Source organism: Rousettus aegyptiacus, unplaced genomic scaffold (genome assembly GCF_014176215.1).
Source record: "Rousettus aegyptiacus isolate mRouAeg1 unplaced genomic scaffold, mRouAeg1.p scaffold_m13_p_9, whole genome shotgun sequence".
Taxonomy (NCBI): Eukaryota; Metazoa; Chordata; class Mammalia; order Chiroptera; family Pteropodidae; genus Rousettus; species Rousettus aegyptiacus.
The window spans coordinates 54,748,685-54,774,619 of NW_023416312.1; the positions used below are offsets into that span (position 1 = coordinate 54,748,685).

Below are 25,935 nucleotides of genomic sequence, written 5' to 3' on the forward strand. Positions count from 1 at the left end.
TCTGAGTGTTTACTGGCAAGTTTTAGATGTGCAGAGATATATATGTGTCCCTAATGGGTTTTTAGGAATCCCCACGAAAGGACTTAATTTTGTTGGTCATGAGCTTTTGTTGGCATCTGCAAAGTCAAAGAATTGCGGAAGAGGTTACTAGCCCCTTCATATTTTTTGGCTTTACGCAAAGCGTGGTCTATATATTGATGTATAGGAGACACTGCTGTTATCTTAAAGTCTTAGTGGAAAGGAAAAAAAAACCATGTTTTCTGCATCAAAATCTTTTGACTGAAAAATGTCTGTGATTTCACAATATTAAAAAAAAAAGTCTGTGGCCATGCCACCCTGAACACAACTGATCTCGTCTGATCTCGGAAGCTAAGCAGGATCATGCCTGGTTTTAGTACTTGGATGGTAGACCACCTAGGAATACCGGGTGCTGGAGGCTTTAAAAAAAAAAAAGTAAAGAGTTTGAATCATTTGTTTTGACCTGTAAATGTGTAAGGATCATTATGTTAGTTGCCTGTAATTTTTCAGGCAAAGGGACATATAGTTAATTGTTTCTTTAATATTGTAACTGGTATAGCGATTACACACTACGTACAAGGCCTCAAGGGCTAAGTGTAGTTGCTGACTTATTTGTAGTTCTTCCTCCCTCTCAGTTAAATACATGAAGAGTCCATTGTGGAAAATACAGTGTTAGAGTAGAAGAAATTTGAGTTCTATTACAATAAACACTAATAAAATTGTCACTTTGCCTGAAATCATAAAAAATGTCAAAAATTTAAAGCTACCTGTTAATTTGTTATGCTAGTGTTTGTAAAACACTGTGAAATAAATGAAGTGTTTCTACAATGTGTTCTTTATTTTACTTTGACAGAATCTGTCACTATCTTTAGATGGAATCTCTTATCTAGATTAAAGCTAAGTAAAGAACAACTTAGGAACACTATGAGACAAAAGCTTTAAGCGGAGTTATCATTACTCATTATAGAATCTGAAGGCAGTGGGGGAAAAATGAAGGTTACAAAATTTAATAATTTTTTTTGTTAATCCTATATTGTTTTAAAGGTCCTTTTTAAGATTTCCGAAAATTTATATCCTTTTTGCCTACCCTATACTCATGCTTTGCTTAAGTTTTTAAGTGTTAAATATTTGTTCTAATAGTTATTTTCAAAGTTCCCTTTGTATGAGTCCAAATAAGCAGTTTTTGTTTCCCATGGGGAAAGGATTATCTACTTTCACTTTGGAGTCCATATTTATTTGTTGCACCTTTGGAAACATGTATTCCAGGAGCTACAGGACTTGCCATACAGATGGACTTTTAGACCGCAACCCTTTCCTGAATTAGGAATTATTTGCAGATCCAAGACTATCAGTTAAAAGTACTAATGGTGAAATTAACTTAAATCATTGGTTGATTTATGCATCTTTTCCTACCAAAAGTATATTATAATAACGTGTTATTCACAACTCAGGTATAATTTTCAGTTTTAGGCAATTTATACTCTTAAATCTTGAAAGGAGTGAGTCATTTTGTTTTGTCAGATTAATTTTGCAGCTACATCAGAAAACTAAATGATGTGGTTATTTATAAAAGCTACTTGAAGTAGATACATGGCGAGTCATTGTGAGGTGATGTATCTCCAGAGTGATAATCATAGCCATTTAGAGGTTATTTGTGTGCTATAAAGGTAGTAATCACAACAACAGATATTAAGTTACTCTATTTAATACAAACAACAATCATATGTCTAGGTACATTTCTTAAATAGCAAGTGTAATTTTAAACACAATTATATATAGTAACTATCTTCTTTATTCTTATTGCTACTGTCCTAGTCTAAGTGCTTGTCAGCTCACAACTGGATCTCTCTGTCTCTCTCTTCTCTCCTGCTCTTCAATTCATGCTGTCATGACAGCTTTAAATGCTAACTATGTGCTAGAAACAGTGCAAAATACTGAGGACACGGTGGGGACTAAGGGACACCTAATCTTTACTACATCAAATTTATGTTATAGTAAGGAAGACAGGCATTGATAGGGAATTGTAATTTGATAAGTGAAATGTGTTACAAAAGAAGTTGAAAATTGTGGGAGATTATAACAGGACCAACTATAACCTCAGCTAAGACCAGAAAGGATGAGTAGGAGATGGCAGTTGAAGAAGGGGGCGGGTGTGTGTGGGGTGATTGCCCTAATCAGAGCAAAGTTTTAGTACAAAGCAAAGTTCATGGAAAGATCAAGACTGAGAAAAGAACTTGCGTTCTAACTATTATTGTTATATTGATGAAGGCTCTGGCAGACAGAATTCAGAATGTAGACATGTTTTAGAACTTGGATTCTACTCAGATTTAAATGTTAATCCCAATTGAAATTCGAATCCCAACTGTGCAATTTATTTGTGACTTTAGGCAAATGAGTTAATGACTACAAACCTTGATTTCCTGACATATAAGATAGGACAGTCAATTCTTATATCATAGGAATGCTGTGAGGATTTAACTAAGGCAATGCATGTAAAGCTCTTAGCATAGTGCCTGCACATAATAAATGCTCAGGAAATGGTAACTAGTATTTAGGTAGAATAGACCAAACTTGCTGGTCCCCACAAGCTGCCTTTTAAGCTTTTGATTATTTTTCCAGCCTATCCTGAACATTACAGCCTACAACTCTTTTCTGAAATTCAAAAATCTGAAAGCTCTGAATACAGAATTTTATCATTTGGCCACAAAATCTGACCTGAGGCTGTATTTAGTCTTTATCCTTTTTTTTTTTTTTTTGTAGATTATTCATGTTTCACTACTAACCTGAGTGCATTTGATTTAGGGTGCTACCGCAGACTCTGCTGGGTATATTTTGTAACAGATAGTACACATATATTCTATTCTAAAATATGGAACACTCCAAATTCCAAAATACATCTGGCTTCAAGGGTCTCAGGTAAGAGATTGTGGACCTGTACCACCTGAAGTCATCTTTTGAAAATACCACCTTCTCCATATCTGTCTCTGAATCAGGAAATCATAAGGATTCTCAGTGGTTGTCAGACTTAGTCTACACTACCCCTTGTGGTTTTCAAAACTGTCTCTACTCTGTCCCCAACCTATATATTCAAAATTTAATATCCTTCAACTTGAACCCTTCGTTTCACAAAACTAAAATGCTATTTCCCTAAAGTAAAATGTGAATGCTGCTCCTTCTGTCTGACTTTCTTCTCTTCCCCTCTTTTTGGCTATTCAAATCCTACCCAACAATTAGAGTACAATTCTTTATAGTTTAATGAAATTATATTTATCTGTTTATTCTCCAAATACTTTATTCAACCAATATTTGAGCAGGTATTATGTACCTGCTACTGTTCTAAGTGTTAGAGATCCAAAAGCGAATAATAAATCAGAGAAATTAAGGTCTCTGCTGTTAGGGAACTCGTTTTCTTGAAAGCATAGCACAGACAAATGAATAAGTGAACAAGATAATTTCAGATAGTGATTAATGCTATTAAGGTAATAAGAAAGGACGTATGATAGTGCTCGGGAGGAGGAGGCGCTACATACCTCAGAATCTCATAGTTTATTTAGCATTATCTATTTTTCTGTGGTTAGTTGTCGCTCCCTGGTTAAATTGCAGATTCCTTAAGGGCAGAATCCTATCTTAAACTTCTAACATAAAGTGATGGGCATATAATGGGTACTGAAACATATTGTTTGGTTGAGACATTTGTCTTTTTTTTAAACTGAGAAGGTACAAAGTTATTTATTAAATATTGGACATCTTGGCTAACTCATTGGTCTAAGAGTATTATGTACAAGGTACTGTGCTGGGATTTGAAACATTTATATTTGTGTAAAGCTAGCTTTCCTTTAATTCTTATTGCTTTTTATTCTTGGACTAAGAAGAACTTTCATGTCCAAACAATTTTCCCATTTGGAATTGTTTAGGACAAAGCAAATAAACATGATTTCTATACCTGTAGAAGAAGTTACTACTCTTAAAAACCTGGATAATTTCTGCAGTTGTTTCAGATTAATTCAGGTACTAAGTGACTTCCTCCAGTTTATTAGTGTGAAGCTTTTTTCAAGACCTAAGTGGCAAACATACATTTCCTGAACACTTTGCCCTTAGCCCTGAAACGGAGCAACGTGTTACGCAGGAGACTGCTGGATTTGCATAGTTACCTTTCTTGGAAGTTAAAGATTGAAGTTCATGTCAAGACAAATCAAGGTTGAGCAAATATTGTTATGACAGATTTATGAAATTTATCCAGTGTAGTGTGACATGGCCTTTTGCTTCATGAAGGAAACTGAAGCCCTAAACTGTGATGTCATATTTGATTTCTGCTACATGTACATTTTGTTCGTTATAAATCAAAAGAGCATATTGAGAAGAAAATCCCAAAAGGAAGTTTTCTTTTGTTTCTTTTTGGAATTATTTCATAAAAATGGTAGAAAGAATTTTGATTTGTAAAAGCCATGAACTCTGGTGGATTAAAATTTGAGGCTTTTGATTTGACAGTACTTCTGAGATGGTATCCTATGGTTATAAAAATATAAAAGTATTGCTCTATTACAATAATGAAATGAATAATTTGAGATACTAACAACAACATAGCAAGGTGGAGAATAGGAGCTTAATGTCTGTAACCTCATCTTTTTGACTATTAGGCTTTTGTCCTTTGAGGGCAAGGCCATGTCTCTTTAAATCCCAGTGCCTAGCATGCTGCCAGTTGATCTGTTTTCTGTCATCTATGGTGATGGAAGACTACAGTGCCTAAGAATATGTGTGGGTGTCTAAAGATGACCTTAACTCTTAGAGAGGAGATGAAAGAATGTTTTGGAGTATTTTAAATACAGGCAGTAATAGTGCAATGATTTTGAAAGCCAAAATTTGCTTTCCTTCAGTCTTCTTAGAATCAAACCTCTACATTGATCTCATTTCTAAAAGTTTATCTCTCTCTCTCTCTCTCTCTCTCTATATATATATATATATATATATATATATATATATTATATATAATATATATATATTATATATAATTTCTCTGTTGTGATTGTTCTTACATGTGTGTGTGTATACACACACACACATACACACACATATACATATATATATATATAGTACTGACAGGTACTCAACTAAAAAAAATATTTGTAATAAAATATTCAAGTGCCTAAACAGAATGTTCAGCTTGGTTATCAGGTAATTAAATGGCTTTGAATTGTCTTGATGGGTTTTACTGATTTATGAAGTTCAGGGTAAGTACAGGATCTGTAAAATTGGGAGGCAGGCCAATGAAGAGTAACTACTTCCTTCTGCTACTGCTTCTAATTTGAATATGTGTTGTTGTCTAGAGGGATGTTGTCTAGAGATTTCAAACCCTGGATCAGTGGTTTATGTGGCTGGCTTTACTTAAGGGCCCCTCTAACGTGCAAAGTATATGGAGGTTATATTAGGGTACTAACGTGCAAAGTATATGGAGGTTATGTTAGGGTACTACCCTATCAGAGTTCTCAGAATTTCTCTGTTGTGATTGTTCTTACATTCATCTCATGTTTAACTAAACTTCCATAAAGGAAGAGCTCATGCTTATTTTGTTTATGATTGTATTCTTAGTGGCCAGCTCTGAACAGGTGCATAGTAGATGCTCAAATATTTGTTCAATTGAATTGAACATGATTTTCTGTGTCATGTTGCCCTGCCCTTCTTAGAGAGCAAGAAACTTAAAGCTGGGTAAATGATTGACTCTTCATCTTTATTATGATGGCCAACTTATTTTCTCTAAAAGAGAATAGTCAAATAATGTGACTGAGTTTTTGAGTTGGTCCGAAGACTTTTGAATTATATACAATTTAGTTGTCCAATTTCTGTGGTGCTACAGTAATTACAGGATGTTTATAAAACATTGTATTAGTATGTAACATTATCCATAGAGAGTTGAATCTTTACATTTTGCTGTTTTTGTTAATTTCCCCTGACTGAGAAAATCAAAACTTAATTTTCTTGTAATAATGACTCTTGCATTTCAATCAGAACTTCAGCATTAGAGTTTATAAGTAATCAGCCATTTCTCTTATTCTTAAGGGGTTAAGACTCTAGAGTGATACTTTTATAATTATGTAATCCTCATATAATACTGTTCTAAGTTATATTTAATATAACTGATCATAAATGAAGTTTACTAAACTCTGATTGCCTGACTAATGCACAAGCTTATTGCTGTTCCAGAGTTGATTTTAATGAAATATATGGTTACTATACTTACTAGTGCAATATACCCTTATCCTAATGACCATTATCGTTAGATTTGCACAATAAAAACTTACTAAAATGACTTTAATCAGTGCTTTTATTCAGGGCTGCGACTCTAATAAAGTTTTTCTGGTCATTTTTTTTTTAACTGCATAGTAGCTCTATAGTTTGTACTCAGGAGTAAAATCCATAATGTCTCCATGTATGGGTGTGAAAGAGATGTGTGTACCTGTATAAATTACCTTCAGATAAAATTTGAGTTCTTGTCCCTGTAGAACATTATTATTGATTAGACTATATTTTAATACAATCATGTAAAAATATATGTTTTAAAAGTCAGTTTGTGTAAAAATGACTGTGACTTACTCTTGTCAGAACTCTTTTTGGTATTGGTTTTTGTTATTGTTCTTAACTCCTTTTGTACCTTTTTTTTTTTTTTTTACTAATATAGAAAGACAATTGCAGGGCAGAAAAATTTTTATTTTCTATTGTGCAGATAAATGAATTGTAACTTACACAATAATTTCAATGTATTTTTCATGTCCAGTGGCCAAAAGTCACCTCTTCTGAAATACAAAACTCTTCATATCTGCTTAAAGATTTTCCTTTTCAATAGACATTTGTTTATTTTTTCTGGACACTTATAAAGAAGATTTCTAAATAATGGTATCAAGGAGATATTTATAAAAGTAGATTTTTTACATGAGGGAAACCTATGAGAAAATTTTCTTATTAGTCAAATGTGCATAGTTATATAAGATATATACTCTGTAGATGAAGGAAGCTTATAAATCAAGAAATCACAGGTGAGCAGAATGTTTTTCTTTATGGTTCTTTATCACAAGTAATTGCAATAATTTTTGTACGTGAATATAATTTCCTATGTGCCTGAGGATGCTCTATCATTCTTGAGGATGCCTGTTAGGGAAAAAAATTCTTTAAGAAAACACTGAATAAAATAATCCTTCTTTAGTATTTTCAACATTTGGTTTCTCAATAACCAAACATTAAACTCACGGATAGCTTTAGAAATAGAAACGTATATAGCTAGATGGCATTTCAGGTAGAGGGAACAGTGGGTGCAAAAAAAGGACCCACTGGGGCATACATTTGGGAATAGAATTTCTATTTTTGTTTTCTATAGCATATAGATCATGAGGGAAGGGAAAAAATAGAATACCCTAGAGCTGATTAATACAGGACTTTGAATGCCATACTACGGATGATATTCTTTATTCTGTAGGTCATGAGGAGCCGTTGAATGTGAATGGGCATGTGATAGTCATTTATAAGTTTTATTGAGCTTCTATGTACCTGTGCCAAACACTGCTCTAAGGCATTAGGGGTACATCCCTGAACCAAACAGGTGAATATCCCTGTTCTCATGGAAATCACATTTTTTAGTGGGTGAAACAGACAAAAAATAATACAGTATAGACTATATTAAAATATAAAAGTCCTATTGAAACAAGGAAAGGGAGTGTACAGTACGGCAGGCCAGGAGTGCCAGGAGCGTGCAGAAGAATTGTGTGTTTCTGTTTAAATAGAATGGCCAGAGTAGGCTTCATTGAGCAAAAACTCAAAAGGGGGGTGATGGAGTAAGTCATATGGATAATGGAAAAGAGCCTTCCAGGCAGAGAAGAGCCGGTGCATGTGGCTTATTGCCTTATTGAGGAACCATGCAATGGTCATTGTAACTGGAGCTGACTGAATGAAAGGGACAGTAGTAGGAGACAGGTCAGAGAGATACAGAGAATGTGCAGATCAAAAGGGTTGTGTAGGCCATTGTAAAGATTTTGACTTTCACTTGGAGCAAATATAGATAGCCATTGGAAAGTTTTGAGCAGAGGAGTGACATGATCTAATTTTGTTTTAACAGTATTATTTTGTTGTGTTCAAAATTAACTGTAGGAGGGTTAAGGTGGAAGCAGGGAGACAGGTTAGGAGGTTTTTCTAGAAATCTGGGTAAGAGGTGATGGTGGCTTGTACCAGATCTTTGCTTTAAGAAGATGATTTTGGCAATGAGGGAATGGAAGCATAGGTAATGATTAGGAGGCTGTGGAACATGGAGGAGGAGACCAAGGTGACACAGACGTCTTAAGCCTGGATAAGTGGAATGTAGATAGTACCAGTAAAATAAATGTTACCTTCCTATTCTAAAGTCTGTAGTGACTCTCGGAGACCACATTTTGCTCACTTTGTGTTCATGTAGTGTTTCTACTGGGTTATTAATTTATCTTTTTTTTTAACCTCTTGCCACCCACCTAGAAATTGTCTGACTCCTAGAATTGTGGCAGTGTTAAAGAATGATTAGGAAGATAAAATTTAAGAATCATGGAAGACTGAATAATCTAAATTTGCATATAGTTTGTATATAGAAAATAATAAATTAATTAGCCACTTGATGAACATAGAGCATATTGCTCGAAGTGAGTTTGGTGGATGACATGTAAGATGCATTGAGGAAAGACTGTGGTTGCCAGGGTAATGCTCTTTGGAATGATGCTTGACCACCAGTGTAATGGCAAAAGATAGTTACCTAAGATGGTGTCTATGAATTTGAGATTACCATGAACTGTTTTAATTCAGTAATTCAATCCTAATATCCTAGAGCTTGACTGTACTCACTGAAAAGGTTGTATGTTGACTAGGAGTTAGTGTCTAGTAGTAACCAGATCTGTCGTCCTTGGGCAAGTCGCACTCTTCAAGCTTCAGTTTCATCATTTGTAAAATGAGGGTTTTGACCAGATGATCTCAAAGTCCATCCAACTTTAATAGTCTCTGACTCCATAATATGTGATAGAATATAGACAAAAATGTTAATTTAGAAAAGAGGAAAATATTCAAGTCTCTTCCTGTAAGACAAGGTGGAGATATTGCTAGTAGTATATTTTTTCTTTTTACTGTCTCCCATTGTCAACATATAGACAACTGAGAGATAGATTTAAAGCATTGCAGACATATGTGTACCTTAACTTAGACAATTTGACCAAATCAAATTATATTTTACCTTAATTTACATCCCCACTTTGAAGATATAGATGTGTTTCCAATCTTGATTTTATAACCACCCAGAAGATGGAAGAAAGAAAAACAGGAGTTGCTGAATAACTGCATAATCTATCTAATCATTTGGTTCAGGTACACATCTGGATGGTAGCAGGGTAGTTGAGGCGCTTTTGAGGCTCAGACATTTCTCACTCAGATTTTTCATCACAGGAAGTCATGAAGCTTGTCATTGTGCATAAAACAGTTTTCTGTAATCCACTAGGAAAATTAGAGAAAATATCAGCTGGAGATAATCGTAGGGTGAATTGATCTCTCTTAAAATGGCTTTAGTTCTGGTATAGATCATCCCCCTTCTTTTATTTTGCCTAGGCAGTAAAGATTGATTGGAATCTGTGTCATAGGATGTGATGAAGACATAGTACAAAGATGTGGAAGTGTAGATCCCTGAGGGAATCATTGGGTTAATAGCAAAAAATGAACTATACACATAATAGTGTATTTGTCCTAGCTGATCCAGGTAAGGATGATCTTTAACAGCATTTGGTTGGTGGTATTTGAAGACAATTTCTTAAGATCCTGAGACCAATAATTCTCACTTCCTTAAAACTCAATGGAATTCTCACCACCTGTGAGACCATATTTTTTTTTTTAAGTAAAATGGTATTTGAGCATGCAAGACCAAGTTGATGCACATTATTCAGCTTATATTGTAGGTAATAAGTGTATAGGGTATAGTAGAAGGGTTAATTTCAATTCCTAACAGGAATTTAAACAAAACAGGTTCTTCCCTAATCATGTCTTAGTTGGCACTTCAACATATTTATAATATAATAATAATAACTACCCTTCATGCTCATTGTATGTTAGTGTAAGATCTTGAAATATATCTTCTGAATCATGAAAGATTATTAAATCATTAATTACTTTGCTTACTTTAGTATTGCTTTATTTTAATTCTTCAAATAATGGTGCCCATATTTGTTATGTGGTAGTTTTTGTTAACCACTCTATTTTATTAACTAGAATACGCCAGTTCCAATGATTCTCAGCATTAGAAGTAGAAAACCACATGCAAAAAAAAATGCATTGGAGTTTTTGAGAAATGGGCATATGTTAACAGAATCAGTAAGTTCAGTATTATCCAAAATATTTATAAGGGTGTCCTTTAAGCATCCATCAGATATAACTGAGTTCTAGACTGAGCTGTTGTATTATATTTCATTACTATTAAATGTGACATTTTTCCTATTCATATAATTTTAAAAATTTATGTATTGTAAAAACATGATTATTCATTCTAAAACTGAAAAAAAACTTGAAAGGGCTTATGACTTTGCTATATCTTTTGTCATGTTTGAGTACTGTGGTCAAGAAGTCTTATTCAAATGTGACTTTGGGACCATAGGTGTCATCTTAAAAAACAAATAGCCCCCACCTTCATTTTTGATCCTTAAAAAGTATTTTTCCTTTTGTAAAAAATGTATTTGTTTATATATTAAACTTTGTAATTCTTTTAAACTGGTAATAGTTGAAACTAAAAAATGAGAGTCATTCAGATATTTTCTTGTATCTATGAATTTCTCTTATTGACAGGTATTTTTTTTCTTTTGGTTTTAATAGAACATTCAAATAAAAACTTTGGCAGATGATGTGGTAAGGTGGTCTTAGTAGCATGTTATATTACTTATGCATGTTGCCTTTTTATTAAAGTGAGTGGACATTAAAGCATTGATGTATGTAAGATATAAAATGTTTGTATGTTTACAAAGCACAGTAGGAGAGAAGAATTATCAAGAGTGACTTTTTTAAATGTTAATATAAACAATTGTATGAACTCTTGACAAAATTTTGATATCATCTGAATGTATAACTTAACCAGTTTTTTAAATCTCTCTATCAATTTAAGTCTAGAAAACACAGATGTTTCCTTTTTTGATAGCCAAGTAAATTGAGCATGAATATGTTAAACATTAATATTGGAAGAAATTAAAATAGAAAGTTAAGTTTATTATGTTAGTCAGATATTTAAAATTCTTAAATATTTTTAAGCTGAATCTTATAGTAAAACTTACTAAAACTTTTAGGCTTTAAAATTTAAATGTGCCCTTTTGTAGCTAAACTTAAAGAAAATGGTATTTTAAGTAGTGCCAATATTTTTACTTGGTGAAGCTACCTATCTACAAATAATGTAAAATATTGTTAGTGATTTAAGGACGTGAAAGTATGTAGCTTAAATTCATTTGTTTATCGAGATACAGCTGAAAACAAAAGCCAGTTTTCTAGATAGAAATGAAGGGCATGGTGGAAGATCAAATATATATGAAAATAATGTTACTCAGTGAAAAAACTAGCACTGTGAAAGTAAATATTAAGTGATATGAAAGGACAGAAACAGAGATATGTTGATTTCATGGTCGATCGCATATTTAAATGCTTTCATGTCCACCACATCTTTTAGTGAAATTTGACTGTTGGATATATACTCAGCTTATTTGGGATTACTTAATATTTTTTCTTCAGTTGTTTGAAGATATACTATATATCTAAACCCATATACTAGATATCTAAACCAACTTAATTTTACTTAGAGTTAAAAAGAAAATTTGAAAATTCAAGGTGATTCAAAGAAATGAATCTTAACATGAACACTGGGAAAGGAACCAGGGACTTATGCATTTAGCGAGTCATTTTTTTTTTTTTTTTGGCGAAACGAGAGACTTGATCTAGATGATTTTTCAGGTTTCTTCCCACTCTCTATGATTATATATGATTTATATACTCATAATATTTTTGTAAACAACTCTGTACTGAAATCAATTTTGTAATCCTAAATAAGCTGCCTAAAACTGCTCATATTTCTTTCAAAGTACACCTTTTAATTAAAAAAGTGTTCTTTGAATCAAAATGAAAAGTATTTTTTTAATGGGGGTCAACAGAAATTTACATAGGTTATGGTAATAACTTCTGTGATGCTTTTTGCATTGTTGAAATAATTTATAAGGACTCAGCAACAGGCAGTGAAGATGTGCTGTCCTCGGATCTAATATATGTCTGCTGGTTTAACTTGAGCTGACAATATGTACGCATGTGCTTCCTAACAGAAACCAGAATAAAACTGAGTTACATTCAGTTTTATGGTCATTACTAATTTTTGATGTCTAAGTTCTGTGGTTTAAAACAGAATGGCCTGTTTACTTGTAATTGGAGTTAACGTACTTTATGTGAAATAGCAAGCTAATTATTAGAGATTGTACATGGTATCAGTGATTCTGAGTCAATATCCATTAAATAGCAAGTTCTTCCTAATAGTATTTGTAGGAATGGAAAAGGTGATGCTCGTTGGTCCCATCTTTGAAGGAAGACAGAGGTAGGGGAAATAATAATAATAATAGTAACAGCAACAATAATAAATAGAAGCTAAGTGCATTAAGCACATCAATGTATTTAAATCTCATAATCATTAGTATTATCATTAGTATTAAGTCATTATCCCTATTTTAGAGGTGAAGAAGTTCAGAGAGAGACCAACTGATTTGCACAGGTTACTCAGCTAGTAAATGGCAGATTCAAACCCAGGTAGCCTGGCTTCAGAATCCGTGCTCTTAATCGTTATATTCTAATGCTACACTGACAGAGTATTCAGGTACTTGTCACAATTTTTGGCACTTTGAAGAAGACAAACATTACTATAATTCCCCTTACAACCGAATATTGGAAGCTCTTTTATTTTCTTTCTCTTTTTCCTCATAGTTCCAAAGTTGCCAACGGAGATACATTCTCCCTGAAACAACCACATGACTTGGATGCAGGACTTTTTCCATCTGCTTCCTGTGCAAAACAAATGACAAGGGACTAAGTTTTACTTTTGAGTTGTACTTTTCACCCCCACCCTCCCAGACTGCTGAGACTGAAGGGCTACTTCAAGATGTCAAAATAGTACAATCTCTAACTGGAGTTTGCTGCTTAAAATAACATTTTGTCAAAAAAGACAGTAATGATGTATATTATACTAAGTGCCGTTTTGATGTTTCAGTTCTTCATATCCGTGATACTCAATCTCTTTCTTATGGCTTATTTTTTTCTCTTTGCAGCGTGACCGAATTACAAGTTTTAGAAAATCTACTGTCAAAAAAGAAAAACCTCTTATTCAACATCCTATTGATTCTCAAGTCGCAATGAGTGAATTTCCAGCAGCTCAGCCATTATATGATGAACGATCTTTGAATTTGTCAGAAAAGGAAGTACTGGATCTCTTCGAAAAAATGATGGTACAGTAGACCCTTAATTTTGTTTTAATTTAAAAATGCATGTGCCCAGAAGAGCACTGGGTTTTTAATAAGTGTGTTTGTATGGACTATGTTTATATCACGAAAAGAGAGACCAGAAACTTGATGATACAGCAGAACTATTTTCAAAAGTATCTGTTTTTTGAGCTAACCATTCTTACCTCTCTATCTCTTCGAGTATGAGCTCTTAAAAGCAGGGCTGTCTTTTGTTCTCTAGTATTTGTTAGTCTATGGCATATCAAATTAGTTTTTCAATTAACTAATTTGTGTTCCTGTTTCAATAAAGCAAAACAGAACTAAGTTCTCTTTGCTGCGCAAGGTATCTTGTTGGGTATATAAAATAGAATTGGGAGGGAAGAAGGTATAAAAACAGTAGCGGGAACAGAACACTCCAAGTTTGTTCTGTATAATTCCTCCCAGTAAGCCATACAATCAACATTTCCTAGCATGTTGCTTATATATTTTATAGCTTGTGGTCTAGATTATTTCTTATATGAGATAATATAATATTTTGAGAATTCAGTAGTTTATGGTAGAAGAGGGGAGAGATGGGGCATTGGGCTATATTACACTGATTTGCTTGACCGGAGAAGAACTGAAGATCTTGACTCATGATTCATTCATTTACATTTGTATCCAAGTTATTATTGTAAATTTTTTTGGGGGGGCTTGGCTATCTAGAATTAATGTTCACAGGAGTTTCAAAGGTCCTTTCATCCACATCAAAATAAAAAGTTAAGAATCACTGAAAATGTAGACCCTTCTACTCTGCCCATTATGAAACGTCTCTCCCCAACCCCAGAAGTTTTCTCCTGTGGCTTGAAGAGTTAATAGCCCTTCAGTAAATACTGTTGAAAGTTGTTCAATTCCTTTTATCTTTCAAGTTTTCCTTGCCTGTTCCTTCCATCTAGTCACAGCTGGCATCTAGCTTTCTCCCTGACAGGAGACCTGACAATCTTGTCCTCTTCAGCTCTTCCTCCTAGTCCTGGGGTACACCATTGTACACTTTTTCCTGCTGTTCCTTCCATGCCATCTTTGAACCATCTTCCAACACCCCTTTCTCTTGTGAAGTCTATTATTTGCCGAACTTCCTTGATGATAATAGCACCTGGCTATAGTTTTGACTTTTTCCTTGCTATTCATTTTGGTGATTTCAACTATTATGTTGATAACCCCATGCATTTTTGCTCTTAGTTCTTGATTTTCGAAACTCCGACCTCTGCATCAATACATTTAACTAATTACAGGTATGAGTACATCTTGGACTGTGCCATTCTTTGGAATGATTCCACCTGTGTAAAATCTTTACCTCTGAAATTCTCTGCGGAAGCTAAATAACCTTTGTTACCTCTCCCAGGCTCCTAATTTTACAAAGTATGTATTGTTTAGTGGTTAAGAACTTGGACTTTGGGGTCATTCTGACTTGGATTTGTTTTCTGGCTCTGCCAGTAAAAGATTATGTAACCTTTCTATACTTCATTTTCCTTATCTGTAGCAAAGGTATAAAAGATCTACCATGTATGGTTATCTTTAGGATTAAAGGAGATGATATTCCTAGAATAGTGCCTGATATATAAGCTTTCCATATAAATGACTTTATAAATGTATGTTGCATTCCCTTTATCAAATAAAGTTCTGTTCTGTTTTCAGTTGCTAGTATTTCTCAATCACCTAAATTGCCCCTCAGTTTAACACTTTGATGCCTTAACTTAATCACCCCAAACAGTGATAACAACAACAGAAACAGAAACATTCCTTGATACTATTAACATGTTTAATATTAAAAATTTTTATTTCTTCTCTTCAGTCAAACCTCACAATTGGTTACTAATTTTTACAGTATTGAAATAGTTCGTTGAGTTTGTCAGTGGCATTGCCCTACTCCAACGTTCCCTTAAGCTTGTTGCTTACGTGCCATCTTTTACTCCATTGGTTTTCTCAGTCACTTCTAATTGCTTGCCAAATACCATCGTTCTGCTTTTGCAATGACTCTTACATTTGTTCCCTTCAGCTGCTCTTGCCTCCTAGCAGTTTATCTCCCTTCCTTCATTTTTTTTGCCCATTCTAATCCACTATTGCCCTATCAATGATTCTGAAACAATATTTTCCCAAAGCCCCAAGAAGGCCCTCGTTTTTCAGATGATCATTTTTTTATGTCCCTACGCTATTTATTCCCTCAACTGTGCTCCTAGATGCCTATTTCACACTTCTACTTTGCTGTTCAATTCTCAAAACTCTTATCCATATATTTTTTTCTCTGCTGATGACCTTGCTGCTTAATTTACTGATTAAATTGAAGCCATCAGAAGAGAACTTCTACTACCATATACATCTACCTAACTTTTAGTATCTGCAGGCACATAGTTTGTCTTGCTACCTGTCACCATAGGTGAACTTTTTATCTTCTAATCCTTGCATTTGTTTATGAAGTTCTATCCTCCTTACATACTCAAGGACATGCTGTAATAATTTTCTCCCCTCCTGCCGTTACCAGCAGCATACAACTTGTCTCATTTTATAAAACCTTTTCTTGACCTTATCTCCCTTGCCAGCTACTGCTCTTTTTACTCTCCTTTGAAACAAAACACTTCCCAGTAATTTTGTTTACATTCATTACTTCTCATTTCTCTCTTCTCACTTTCTCTCATAAACTCACTCAAGCCAGGCTTCCATCCCACCATTCCATCAAAACTGTTATCACTGTCACCAGAGATCATCATGCTGCCAAATCCCATGGTCAATTGTCAGTTCTCGTCCTAATTGACCTATCAGCAACATTTGATTCAATTGATCATTCTGTCCGATTTGAAATGCATCCACCTCCACCCCCCAACATTGATTTGTTTTTCCTCTTGTGTGTTTGAACTGCTTGACAAGAAATAAATTTCTTTAAAATTGCTGATACAATTTATTATTTGCAATTTCTAGGCAATGATTGAAATATTTTGGTGAAACTTTTGGTGAAAGCTTGAATAATGAAAGGCGATATTCAAGTGTAATCCTATCTTACTCTGATAATTGAAACACTTGTTTTGCCTGAGGATCATATCTATTAAGAGCGGTTAGCAGTGTACAGGCTTGTAGATGTAGATAATAGGAGATATTGGGCTAAAACTGAAATTACTGTGGGACATTTTAAAAAAGCATTAACTTTTATTTGATTACTGTAACTCTTTTTTAATTACTAATAGCTCATTTTAAAAATCACTTGACTCTTTATATATAGCTAAGTAAAGTCCTGAAACTAGTCCAGTTAACTATATAATGTTTCATTGACTTTGACATCTGTTCTGTGTGTTGCTGTGTCACTTTTCATATTGTGGATACTCAGTGAAGCAATTATAGACAGATCTTCTGAGTGATGGTATCATTGGCTATTGCCGACAGATTTAAAGCTCCAAATTTGAAACTTTAGGTGATTGTTTATTTTATGGAGCACACGCTATTTATTAGCAGTGTGTTGTCAATAGTTTGTAAAACTGAATTTTGTACTTAGAATATGGTTACTATTATTGAAAATTAGGAAGTGGCTTTTTTTACTAAAACTTTCAAGAATGAAAAAAAACATTGGTTTTTATATGATTTTTATAATTACGTGCATGGGGTAAATTATAATTGTTCTTTAAGATTCCTATTCCCTTGCTATGGCCAGAGTCATGCTTTCTAATCTTCCACAGTGGATAAAGGTAATAGTACCAAAATAACAATACTGTTTCCACATTTTTGGGGAGTAATTTTAAGGGATGACTGAACTATGCTAGTATTATACATCATCTTTAACCCAAAATTCAAATTTGAATGAGGTTCATATTCATAGGCTTTCTCATGTTAATCGGAGGCATTTTGAATTGCCTCTAAATAGGAGCAGTGAGATATCTCCTCCCTTCCAATTTAAATATAAGGAACTTAGAAATGCTGTAATTGAATAACTATTCAACATTTTAAGTTATCATGGTTTATTATCATGTTCAAGCCTTTGAACTTATCGAGAATAACTGAACTGGCTTTTGTACATTGAGTATATGGCTTCAGAAATATTAATGTTTAATAGTGATAACTTGTTTTTATCCAAATTGAATTAATGCAGTTAGAGAAAGGAGAGAAATGTTTCTGGACATGTACATTTCCTTTAGAGTATTATTGCTCTTTTGTATGCAGTTGTTCTTTTTTTTTTTGTGGGGGGATAGGTGATTTCCGTTTTAAGCTTAAAGAAATAAACATATAGGGACGTCTTAGAAGTTCCAGTTGAAATTTAATTTCTATTAGCTAGCACAAAGATCCATTGAGTGGAGGTCCAGCTTACACTGGTGACATTGGATTCATATAAATATGTCAATAAGGACTGTGTTCTAATATAGGTTATTAGTTTTGTTATATGCAAAAGATGAGGCTATGATGATTTATGATGATTTAATTTCTAGGCACTCTTCCTTTCAACTTCATTTATTAATGATGATGTTTAATATATGATTCCACATGCAAATTTGATGTTTTACACTTCGTTTCTATTTCAGTAATTTATATTAATATATTTTGCATTTTTGGCATAATTTAATGATAGTATAGTTATATGCAAAAAATACTAAATTATCCCATATTCCAACTGCTAGAACTCTCATAACTAATCCCAAAGCTTTTAATTTTGTTCCCTCATTTTTGCCTTTCATCGCTTTAGAGACTAATTTTGAACCCCAGGTGTCGTACCTTAGCACAAGTGTACTTGTTCTCCCCTGACCTCTATCATAGGTTTCTTTTTAGTTTCTTTCTTCCTGTCTTCTTTTCTTTATCTTTCTTCCTTTATTTTCTTTCTTTTCTTTTTTTCTCTTTTCTTTTTTCTTTTCTTTTCTTTTCTTTTCTCTCTCTTTTTCTTTTGAGATATATTTTTTTAAATTAAGTTTATTGGGGTAACATGAGTTAATACAATTATGTAATTTTCAGGTGTACATTATCATTTGACATCTGTATATTCTATTGTGTTTACCACCCAAAGTCCAGTTTCCTTCAGCTACCATATATTTGGTCCTCTTTGCTTGCTTCACCCTTCCCCCATTCCCTCCCATTTTTGACCCCCTTTACCCCGTATACCTCTCCCCTCCTCCACCACCCTCTACACTCTATAACCACTAGTCTATAGTCCATGTCCATGAGTCTCTATTTGTTGATTCTTTTCATTTGTTGCTTTTAGGTTTATATCCCACATATAAGTGATATCATGTGATTTTCAGCTTTTTCTGTCTGGCTAATTTTGCTGAGCATGATTACCTCGAGTTCTATCCATGTTGTTGATAAGGGCAGTATTTCATCTCTTCTTATGGTTGAGTAATATTCCATTGTATATATGTACCACAGCTTCTTTATCTAATCATGTATTGAACAACACCGGTTTTTCCATGTCCTGGTCAGTGTGAGTAGTGCTGCTGTGAACATCGGTGTGCAAATATCTTTTTGGATATGGGTTTTCAAGTCTTTAGGGTAAATACTCAGTAGAGGGATTGCTGGATCATATGGTAGGTCAATTCTTAGATTTTTTTGAGGAACTGCCATACAATTTTCCATAGTGGCTGTACAAATTTTCAGTTCTACCAGTAGTGTATGACGGTTCCTTTTTCTCTCCATCCTCTCCAGTATTTGTTATTACGTGTCCTGTTGATTATAGCTATTCTAACAGGTGCGAGATGGTATCTCATTGTGGTTTTGATTTGCATTTACCTAATAGCTAGCGATGTTGAGCATCTTTTCAAATATTTGTTGACAATTTGTATGTCCTCTAGGGAGAAGTGTATCTTCAGATCATCTGCCCATTTTTTGATTGGATCGTTGGTTTTTTTGTTGTTATTGAGTCGTATGAGTTCTTTGTGTACTTTAGATATTAGGCCCTTATCGGAGGCGTTGCTTGCAAATATATTTTCGCATTTGGATGGTTGTCTCTTTACCTTGTTGACAATTTCTTTTGCTGAGCAGAAGCTTTTTAGTTTGATATAGTCCCATTCATTTATGTTAGCTTTTTCCTTGCTTTTGAAGTCAAATTCATAAAATCCTTTTTAAGTCCAAGATCCTTAAGTTTACTTCCTATGTTTTTTTCTATGCATTTTATTGTTTCAGGCCTTATATTCAGGTCCTTAATCCATTATGAGTTAATTTTGGTGTGTGGTGATAGACAATAGTCTAGTTTCATTCTTATGCAGGTGGCCTTCCAATTTTCCCAGAACCATTTATTGAAAAGGCTTTCGTTTCTCCACTGTAAGTTTTTGGCTTTTTTATAGAAAATTGTTTGCCCATATAAATGTGGGTTTACTTCTGGACTCTCGATTCTGTTGGTCTGTGTGTCTGTTTTTCTGCCAGTACCATGCCGTTCTGATTACTGATGCTTTGTAGTATAATTTGAAGTCAGGCAGAGTGATGCCTCCAGCCTCGTTCTTTTTTATCTGGATGGCTTTGGCAATTCTGGGTCTTTTGCGCTTTCGTACAAATCTGATGTGTGTGTGTGCCTTTTTTGTTTTTTGTTTTTGTTTTTGGTTCTTTTTCTGTAAAAAATGTCAATGTAATTTTGATGGGGATTGCATTATATCTGTATAATGCTTCTGATAATATGGTCATTTTAAGTATTTTGATTCTCCCACTCTGAGAATATGAAATATCTTTGCATTTCTTTGTATCTTTTTTTATTTCTTTTAATAGGGTCTTGTAGTTATCATTATATAGGTCCTTCACATGTTTTGTTAAATTTATTCCTAGGTATTTTATTCTTTTAGTTGCAATTGCAAAAGGAATTATATTTTCCACTTCTTTTTCTGACACTTCATTATTAGAGTACAGGAATGCTATGGATTTTTGAATGTTGATTTTGTATCCAGAAACTTTACTGTATTGGCTTATTGTTTCTAGTAGTGTTCTTGTGGAGTCTTTAGGCTTTTCTATACAGAGAATAATGTCATCTGCAAATAGTGACTGTTTGACTTCTTCGTTTCCTATTTGGATGCCTTTTATATCTTCCTCTTGCCTGATTGCACTCGCTAGGATCTCCAATGTTATATTGAATAAGAGTGGGGATATTGGACAGCCTTGCCTCATTCCTGATCTTAGAAGGAAGGTTTTTAGTTTTTCACCATTCAGTATAATGTCGGCTGAGGGTTTGCATATATGGCCTTTATCATGTTAAGGTACTTTCCTTCTATTACTGATTTTGTTATGTGTTTTGCTCATAAATGGATGCTTTATCTTGTCAAAGGTTTTTTCTGCATCTATTGATATGATCATATAATTCTTATTTTTTAATTTGTTTATGTGGTTTATTGCATTAATGGAGTTGCGTATTTTGAACCATCCCTGTGCCTTTGGGATGAAGCCCACTTATTTGTGGTGTATAATCTTTTTAATATGTTGCTGTATTCAGTTCACTAGTATCTTATTTAGGATTTTTGCATCTGTGTTCATGAGAGATACTGGTCTGTAGTTTTCTTTTTTTGTGTGTTATCTTTACCAGGTTTTGGTATCAGAGTAATTTTGGCCTCATAAAATGAGTTGTGAAGCATTGCCTCCTCTTCAATTTTTTGGACGAGTTTGAGGAAAATAGGTATTAAATCTTTTTTGAATGTTTGGTAGAATTCACTGGTGAAGCCATTTGATCCTAGACTTTTACGTTTTGGTGGGCTTTTGATGATTAATTCAATTTCCATACTGCTTATCATTCTATTTAGATTTTCCAGTTCTTGATTCAGTCTAGGAAGATGATTGTATTTTTCTACATACTGGTCCATTCCTTCTTGGTTATTAAATTTTTTGTTATATACTTTTTCATAATATTCTTGTGTGATATTTGTATTTCTGCAATGTAGGTCATAATTTCCCCTCTTTCATCCCTGATTTTGTTTCTTTGTGTCCTTTCTTTCTTTTTTTTTCTTTAGTGAGTCTAGCCAGGGGTTTGTCAGTTTTATTGACCTTCTCAAAGAACCAGCTCTTCGTTGTATTTTTTTTCTATTTTTTTTTCAATTTCATTTATTTCTGCTCTAATTTTGATGATTTCTTTTCTTCTGTTGACTTTAGGCTTCATTAGTTCTTCTTTTTCTAATTTTTTTAAGACGAAGCATTATATTGTATATCTGAGTTTGTTCTTGTTTTTGAAGTTAGGCTTGTAATGATATGAACTTTCCTCTTAAGACCAATTTGCTGTGTCCCAAAAGTTTTGATATGTTATACTATCATTATCATTCATTTCTATGTATCTGTTGATCTTTTTATTTCCTCTCTGACCCAGTTATTCTTCAGTAGCGTGTTGTTTAATCTCCATGTTTTTGTGGTTCTTCCTGATTTCTTTCTGTAGTTGCTCTGTAGCTTCAAATCATTATGATCAGAGAATATGGTTGGTATGATTTCAACCCTCTTATATTTGTTGAGGCTATCTCTGTGTCCCAGTATGTGGTCGATTCTTGAGAATGTTCTATGGGCGCTAGTGAAGGATATATAAGCAGGTGTTTTGGAATGGAAGGTTCCGTAAATTCCAATTATGTCCATTTGTTCTACTGTGTCATTTAAGGATGTTACTTTCTTATTGAGTTTCTGTTTGAATTATCTGTCCATAGCTGACAATTGGGTATTTTGATCCCATTCTACAATAGTGTTTTGGTCTGTTTCTCTCCTTAGTTCTGTTAGCAATTGCTTGACATATTTCGGGGCTCCCTGTTTGAGAGCATAGATATTAATAAGTGTTATGTCTTCTTGGTACATGATTCCCTTTATCATTATGAAGTGTCCCTCAGTATGTTTCTTCACCTTTTTTATTTTGAAGTCTATTTCGTCTGATATTAGTATTACTACTCCTGCTTTTCTCTGAGTGCCATTTGCTTGAAATATCATTTTCCATCCTTTCACTTTGAGTCTATATTTGTTTTTGGAGCTGAGATGTGTCTCCTAGATGCAGAACATGGTTGGGTTTGGTTTTTTGATCCATTCTGAAACTCTGTGCTTTTTTATTGGTGAGTTCAGTCCATTGACATTTAGGGTGATTATTATTATGGGTTTCTTGCTCACCTAACCCAGTCTTTTAGGAATCGGTTATTTTGGATGAGAACCTTTTAATGTACTCAGCATAGGTAATTTTCATTAATGGTTTAAATTACCATAAAATAAATTATAAACTAGATTGTAAAATCTATAACAAGCTATTGCAATACTTTTCAGAAATGGCTAGATCCTTAGAGTTTGTCTAGATAGCATGATTTCCATTGGTTATGTTTCCATTTTTTGTATGCTTCATATTAGTAGACTGAGTATATTGCAGTATCATAGAAATGACTAGACATTGACTAGAAAGTCAATACATTTTATTTTCTTATACAGACTCCTACAAGCTTAGAAAGGAGGAGTGACATCCAATAAACAGGTCTAAAAGGTAACTAAATCTGGGTCACTTTTTATTTTATTTTATTTTTTACCAAATTTAATTGTCACCAAAGGTTTCACAACTGAGGGAGTAGTAGGCTAGGAGTCCCACACTAAATAATTAAAGGAACTAGGTTTGCAAATTTATTATAATGATAGCTGGTAACCTTCACAATTCACTGCCTCTCTTCTTGGTTTGTACATAGAAATGTTTTCCAAAAATATTTTTACTGTTTGAAAGACTCTACTAGTATTGATTGGCATGAATACATTTCACAACAAGTTGTTGCTATGTGCAATGTGCCAAATCCTATGCTATATGCTAGGGGAAGACAGATGAATGTGACACCTCTCTAGCCCCCATAGAGCTCAGAGTTTAGTCAGGGAGACAAGCAAGTCAACAATTGATTTCCACGGTACTAGTACAGCTGGAAGTAGGCTAGTGTGTGTGCTTAACCCAGTGCCAGGGGCTCAGGGAGGAAACAGAGAAGACCTGCCTGAATATACTATGTAATCCAGTGTCATTTCTGAATTTTCTGTCTTTATTTTTTAAGGCATTAAAAATAAAGGAGAGAAAGAGAAAATATCTCCCCTCAAGGAGCTTATGTTCTAATAGTGGCTATATAGGAGAACAGAACCTAAGATGTAATTATGAGAAAGAAAAAACAAACAAAAATTTTGGCGTAATGGAAAAGTTTGACATCTCTCTACCGAAAGCCAGATACTTTATTAGGGACAGGGAACAGAAAGATGACACACTATCCTTGCCTCTAGGATTTTATTTCGTATGGCTTGCAGGGTAAGAATTGTTTTTATATTTTTAGATAGTTGAAAAAGAAATCCACAGATGACTATTTCAGGGCTTTTGAAAATTATATGAAATTTAGTGTTCACAAATGAGATTTTGTTGAACACAGTCACAAACGTTTGTATACATATCGTCCATGACTCCTTTTGTGCCACCACTGCACAGTTGAGCAGTTGTGACAAAGACCTATTTGACCTTCAAAGTCTAAACATTTACTGTCTGATTCTTTATAGAAAAAGTTTGTCAGCCTTTTGACTAGTGTAGTAGTCCTTAAAATTTTTGATTTCTTAGCCTGTCAGGGAAAAACTATACGTATGTATCTTTGTGTGTGTGTGTGTGTGTGTGTGTGTGTGTGTGTTACACATATATATATATTTCACAAGAGTATATATATATATGTTTGTATTTATAGTTTATATATATGTTTGTATTTATAGTTTATATATTTTTTTGAGCAAGTAACCCCAATATATTTCTTTAAAATTATATAAATGTACGTATATAATATACTATGTACATTATAAAATACAGAGTAAGGAATGAGAAAAGCATGAAATGAACAAGATTTTAAAATGATTTAAAATGAATTTATTTTATTTATTAATGGCACCAAAAAAGCCTTTGCTGTCACAGTTAATAACTTTTTAGTGAGAACAATGTCAGTGTCATTTTTTAAGTTATTAAAAAAAGTAATTAGAAGGTTTAGTTCCCAGATCATTTTATTCTGATATTTGGTTTAATATATGTTATAGTCGAAACATAAATCAGACAAAGATATGAAAGTCCTAGTGGAACATGAACAATACTTATTAAGTCATAGTATTAACAATACTTATTAAGTCATAGTATTAACTTTTCTCAGTCCAATTTATGAATCAATTAAAGGTATCCTGCTGAACCATGGCTAGTAAATTTCTGTCATCCTTGATGACAGTCATTTGTTCTTGCAATTAATCTAGAGTGTTGCATGTTTATATTTTTAAACAAATAGGTTCAAAATGGGCTTTAAAAATTGGGCTTCAACTGATGTCATCAGGGACATGGGTGTTTGCATTTCTCCTTCATTCTTAATGTGTAGACTCTCATCCCATGTCTGCTCAAACATTGCATCTAATCCCAGGAAGTGAGGGAGGAAGTGAGTCATGCAGAGGTAAAGGGGCCACACCTGGAAGTTGAGTTTGTCAGTATGTATCTTTTCCAATGACATTCATTTAAATAGTTACTTTTTTAGTATTTGTTAAGCTGTCAAGGGATCATTTATATTTCTGGGAATGAAAAATGCGTAGGTCATTCTAAATTTCAGCATTTTTTAAATAGTTTGTCTTGAGATAACCAGAGATACCTCTGTAAAGTACAACATGTTTTCATGTTCACTTCCTATCTCATTTAAAATATTGTAATATTCTACTGTATTTGAACTATCTCACTTTTTTTTTAAAGAACAAGCTACATTCTTGACTCTGTAGCATTCTGCGTAGTTTGGTTTCAAATTCTTCTTGCAAAGGCTTGAGTTTAGCATTACTCAGGAATACTTCCCACTTAGAGTTTTTTAATAAACATCTTTTTATTAAGCAAATCATTTATTTTCATAATATGCTTTCACTATTAGATTGTTCTATTAGCGACTCAAAGAAAAGTAGATTATATATTTTGTTATTGAAACAATCTAGCAAATAATATAAGCTGAGTTGTTTAGAAAAACCAGCAATATTTTCATTAAACTATATGATAAACCTCCCACACTGAGTAATTTTTCTAATACTCATTTCAGCAATTTTTCAGTAACAATTTCTATGTGTCTTCTAGCAGTGTTTGTTGACAGAGGAATGTGTTCTGGTTTACTTCCATGTTGTTTTGCATGTATTATTTCAGCTGCTTCTACCAAGTGTTTACCAAATGTCACAAGACTTTTTGCCTTTTGCTATTAAATAAGTTTTAAATGGTCTGCTAATTCGAGGTGGCTTTTTGCTATCATTAGCTAATATTTTATGGTACAGTGTGCACATAAAGTGATAGTCCTCATTGATAATCGATATCCATTCATATTTTAATGTTACTTTAATAATGTTTTGTCTTGTGGGATCAGCTTCTTCTTAGTCTTAGATTTTCATTACTTTTACCATATTATATGACTGATGAAAGGCTCAGACTTATGAGTGGGAGGTATAACAGTCTAGCATTTTCTTGTTCCCTCGTGCTTACATTATTAGTATT

The 25,935-nt window shown here is 33.5% G+C and overlaps 1 protein-coding gene across 7 annotated transcripts in view; it reads left to right on the forward strand.

The window, feature by feature from the left end:
- The window catches only part of DIAPH2 (diaphanous related formin 2), a 776,708-nt gene that overhangs the window by 35,579 nt on the left and 715,194 nt on the right, over positions 1–25,935 (forward strand). For 6 of the 7 annotated variants that reach the window (XM_036226378.1, XM_036226383.1, XM_036226381.1 and 3 more), the window contains exons 2-3: positions 10,870–10,902; positions 13,341–13,517. In XM_036226378.1, coding sequence (XP_036082271.1) covers positions 10,870–10,902; positions 13,341–13,517 — 210 coding nt within the window. The remainder of the gene's footprint in view (positions 1–10,869; positions 10,903–13,340; positions 13,518–25,935) is intronic. The other variant, XM_036226380.1, reaches the window with a different exon arrangement.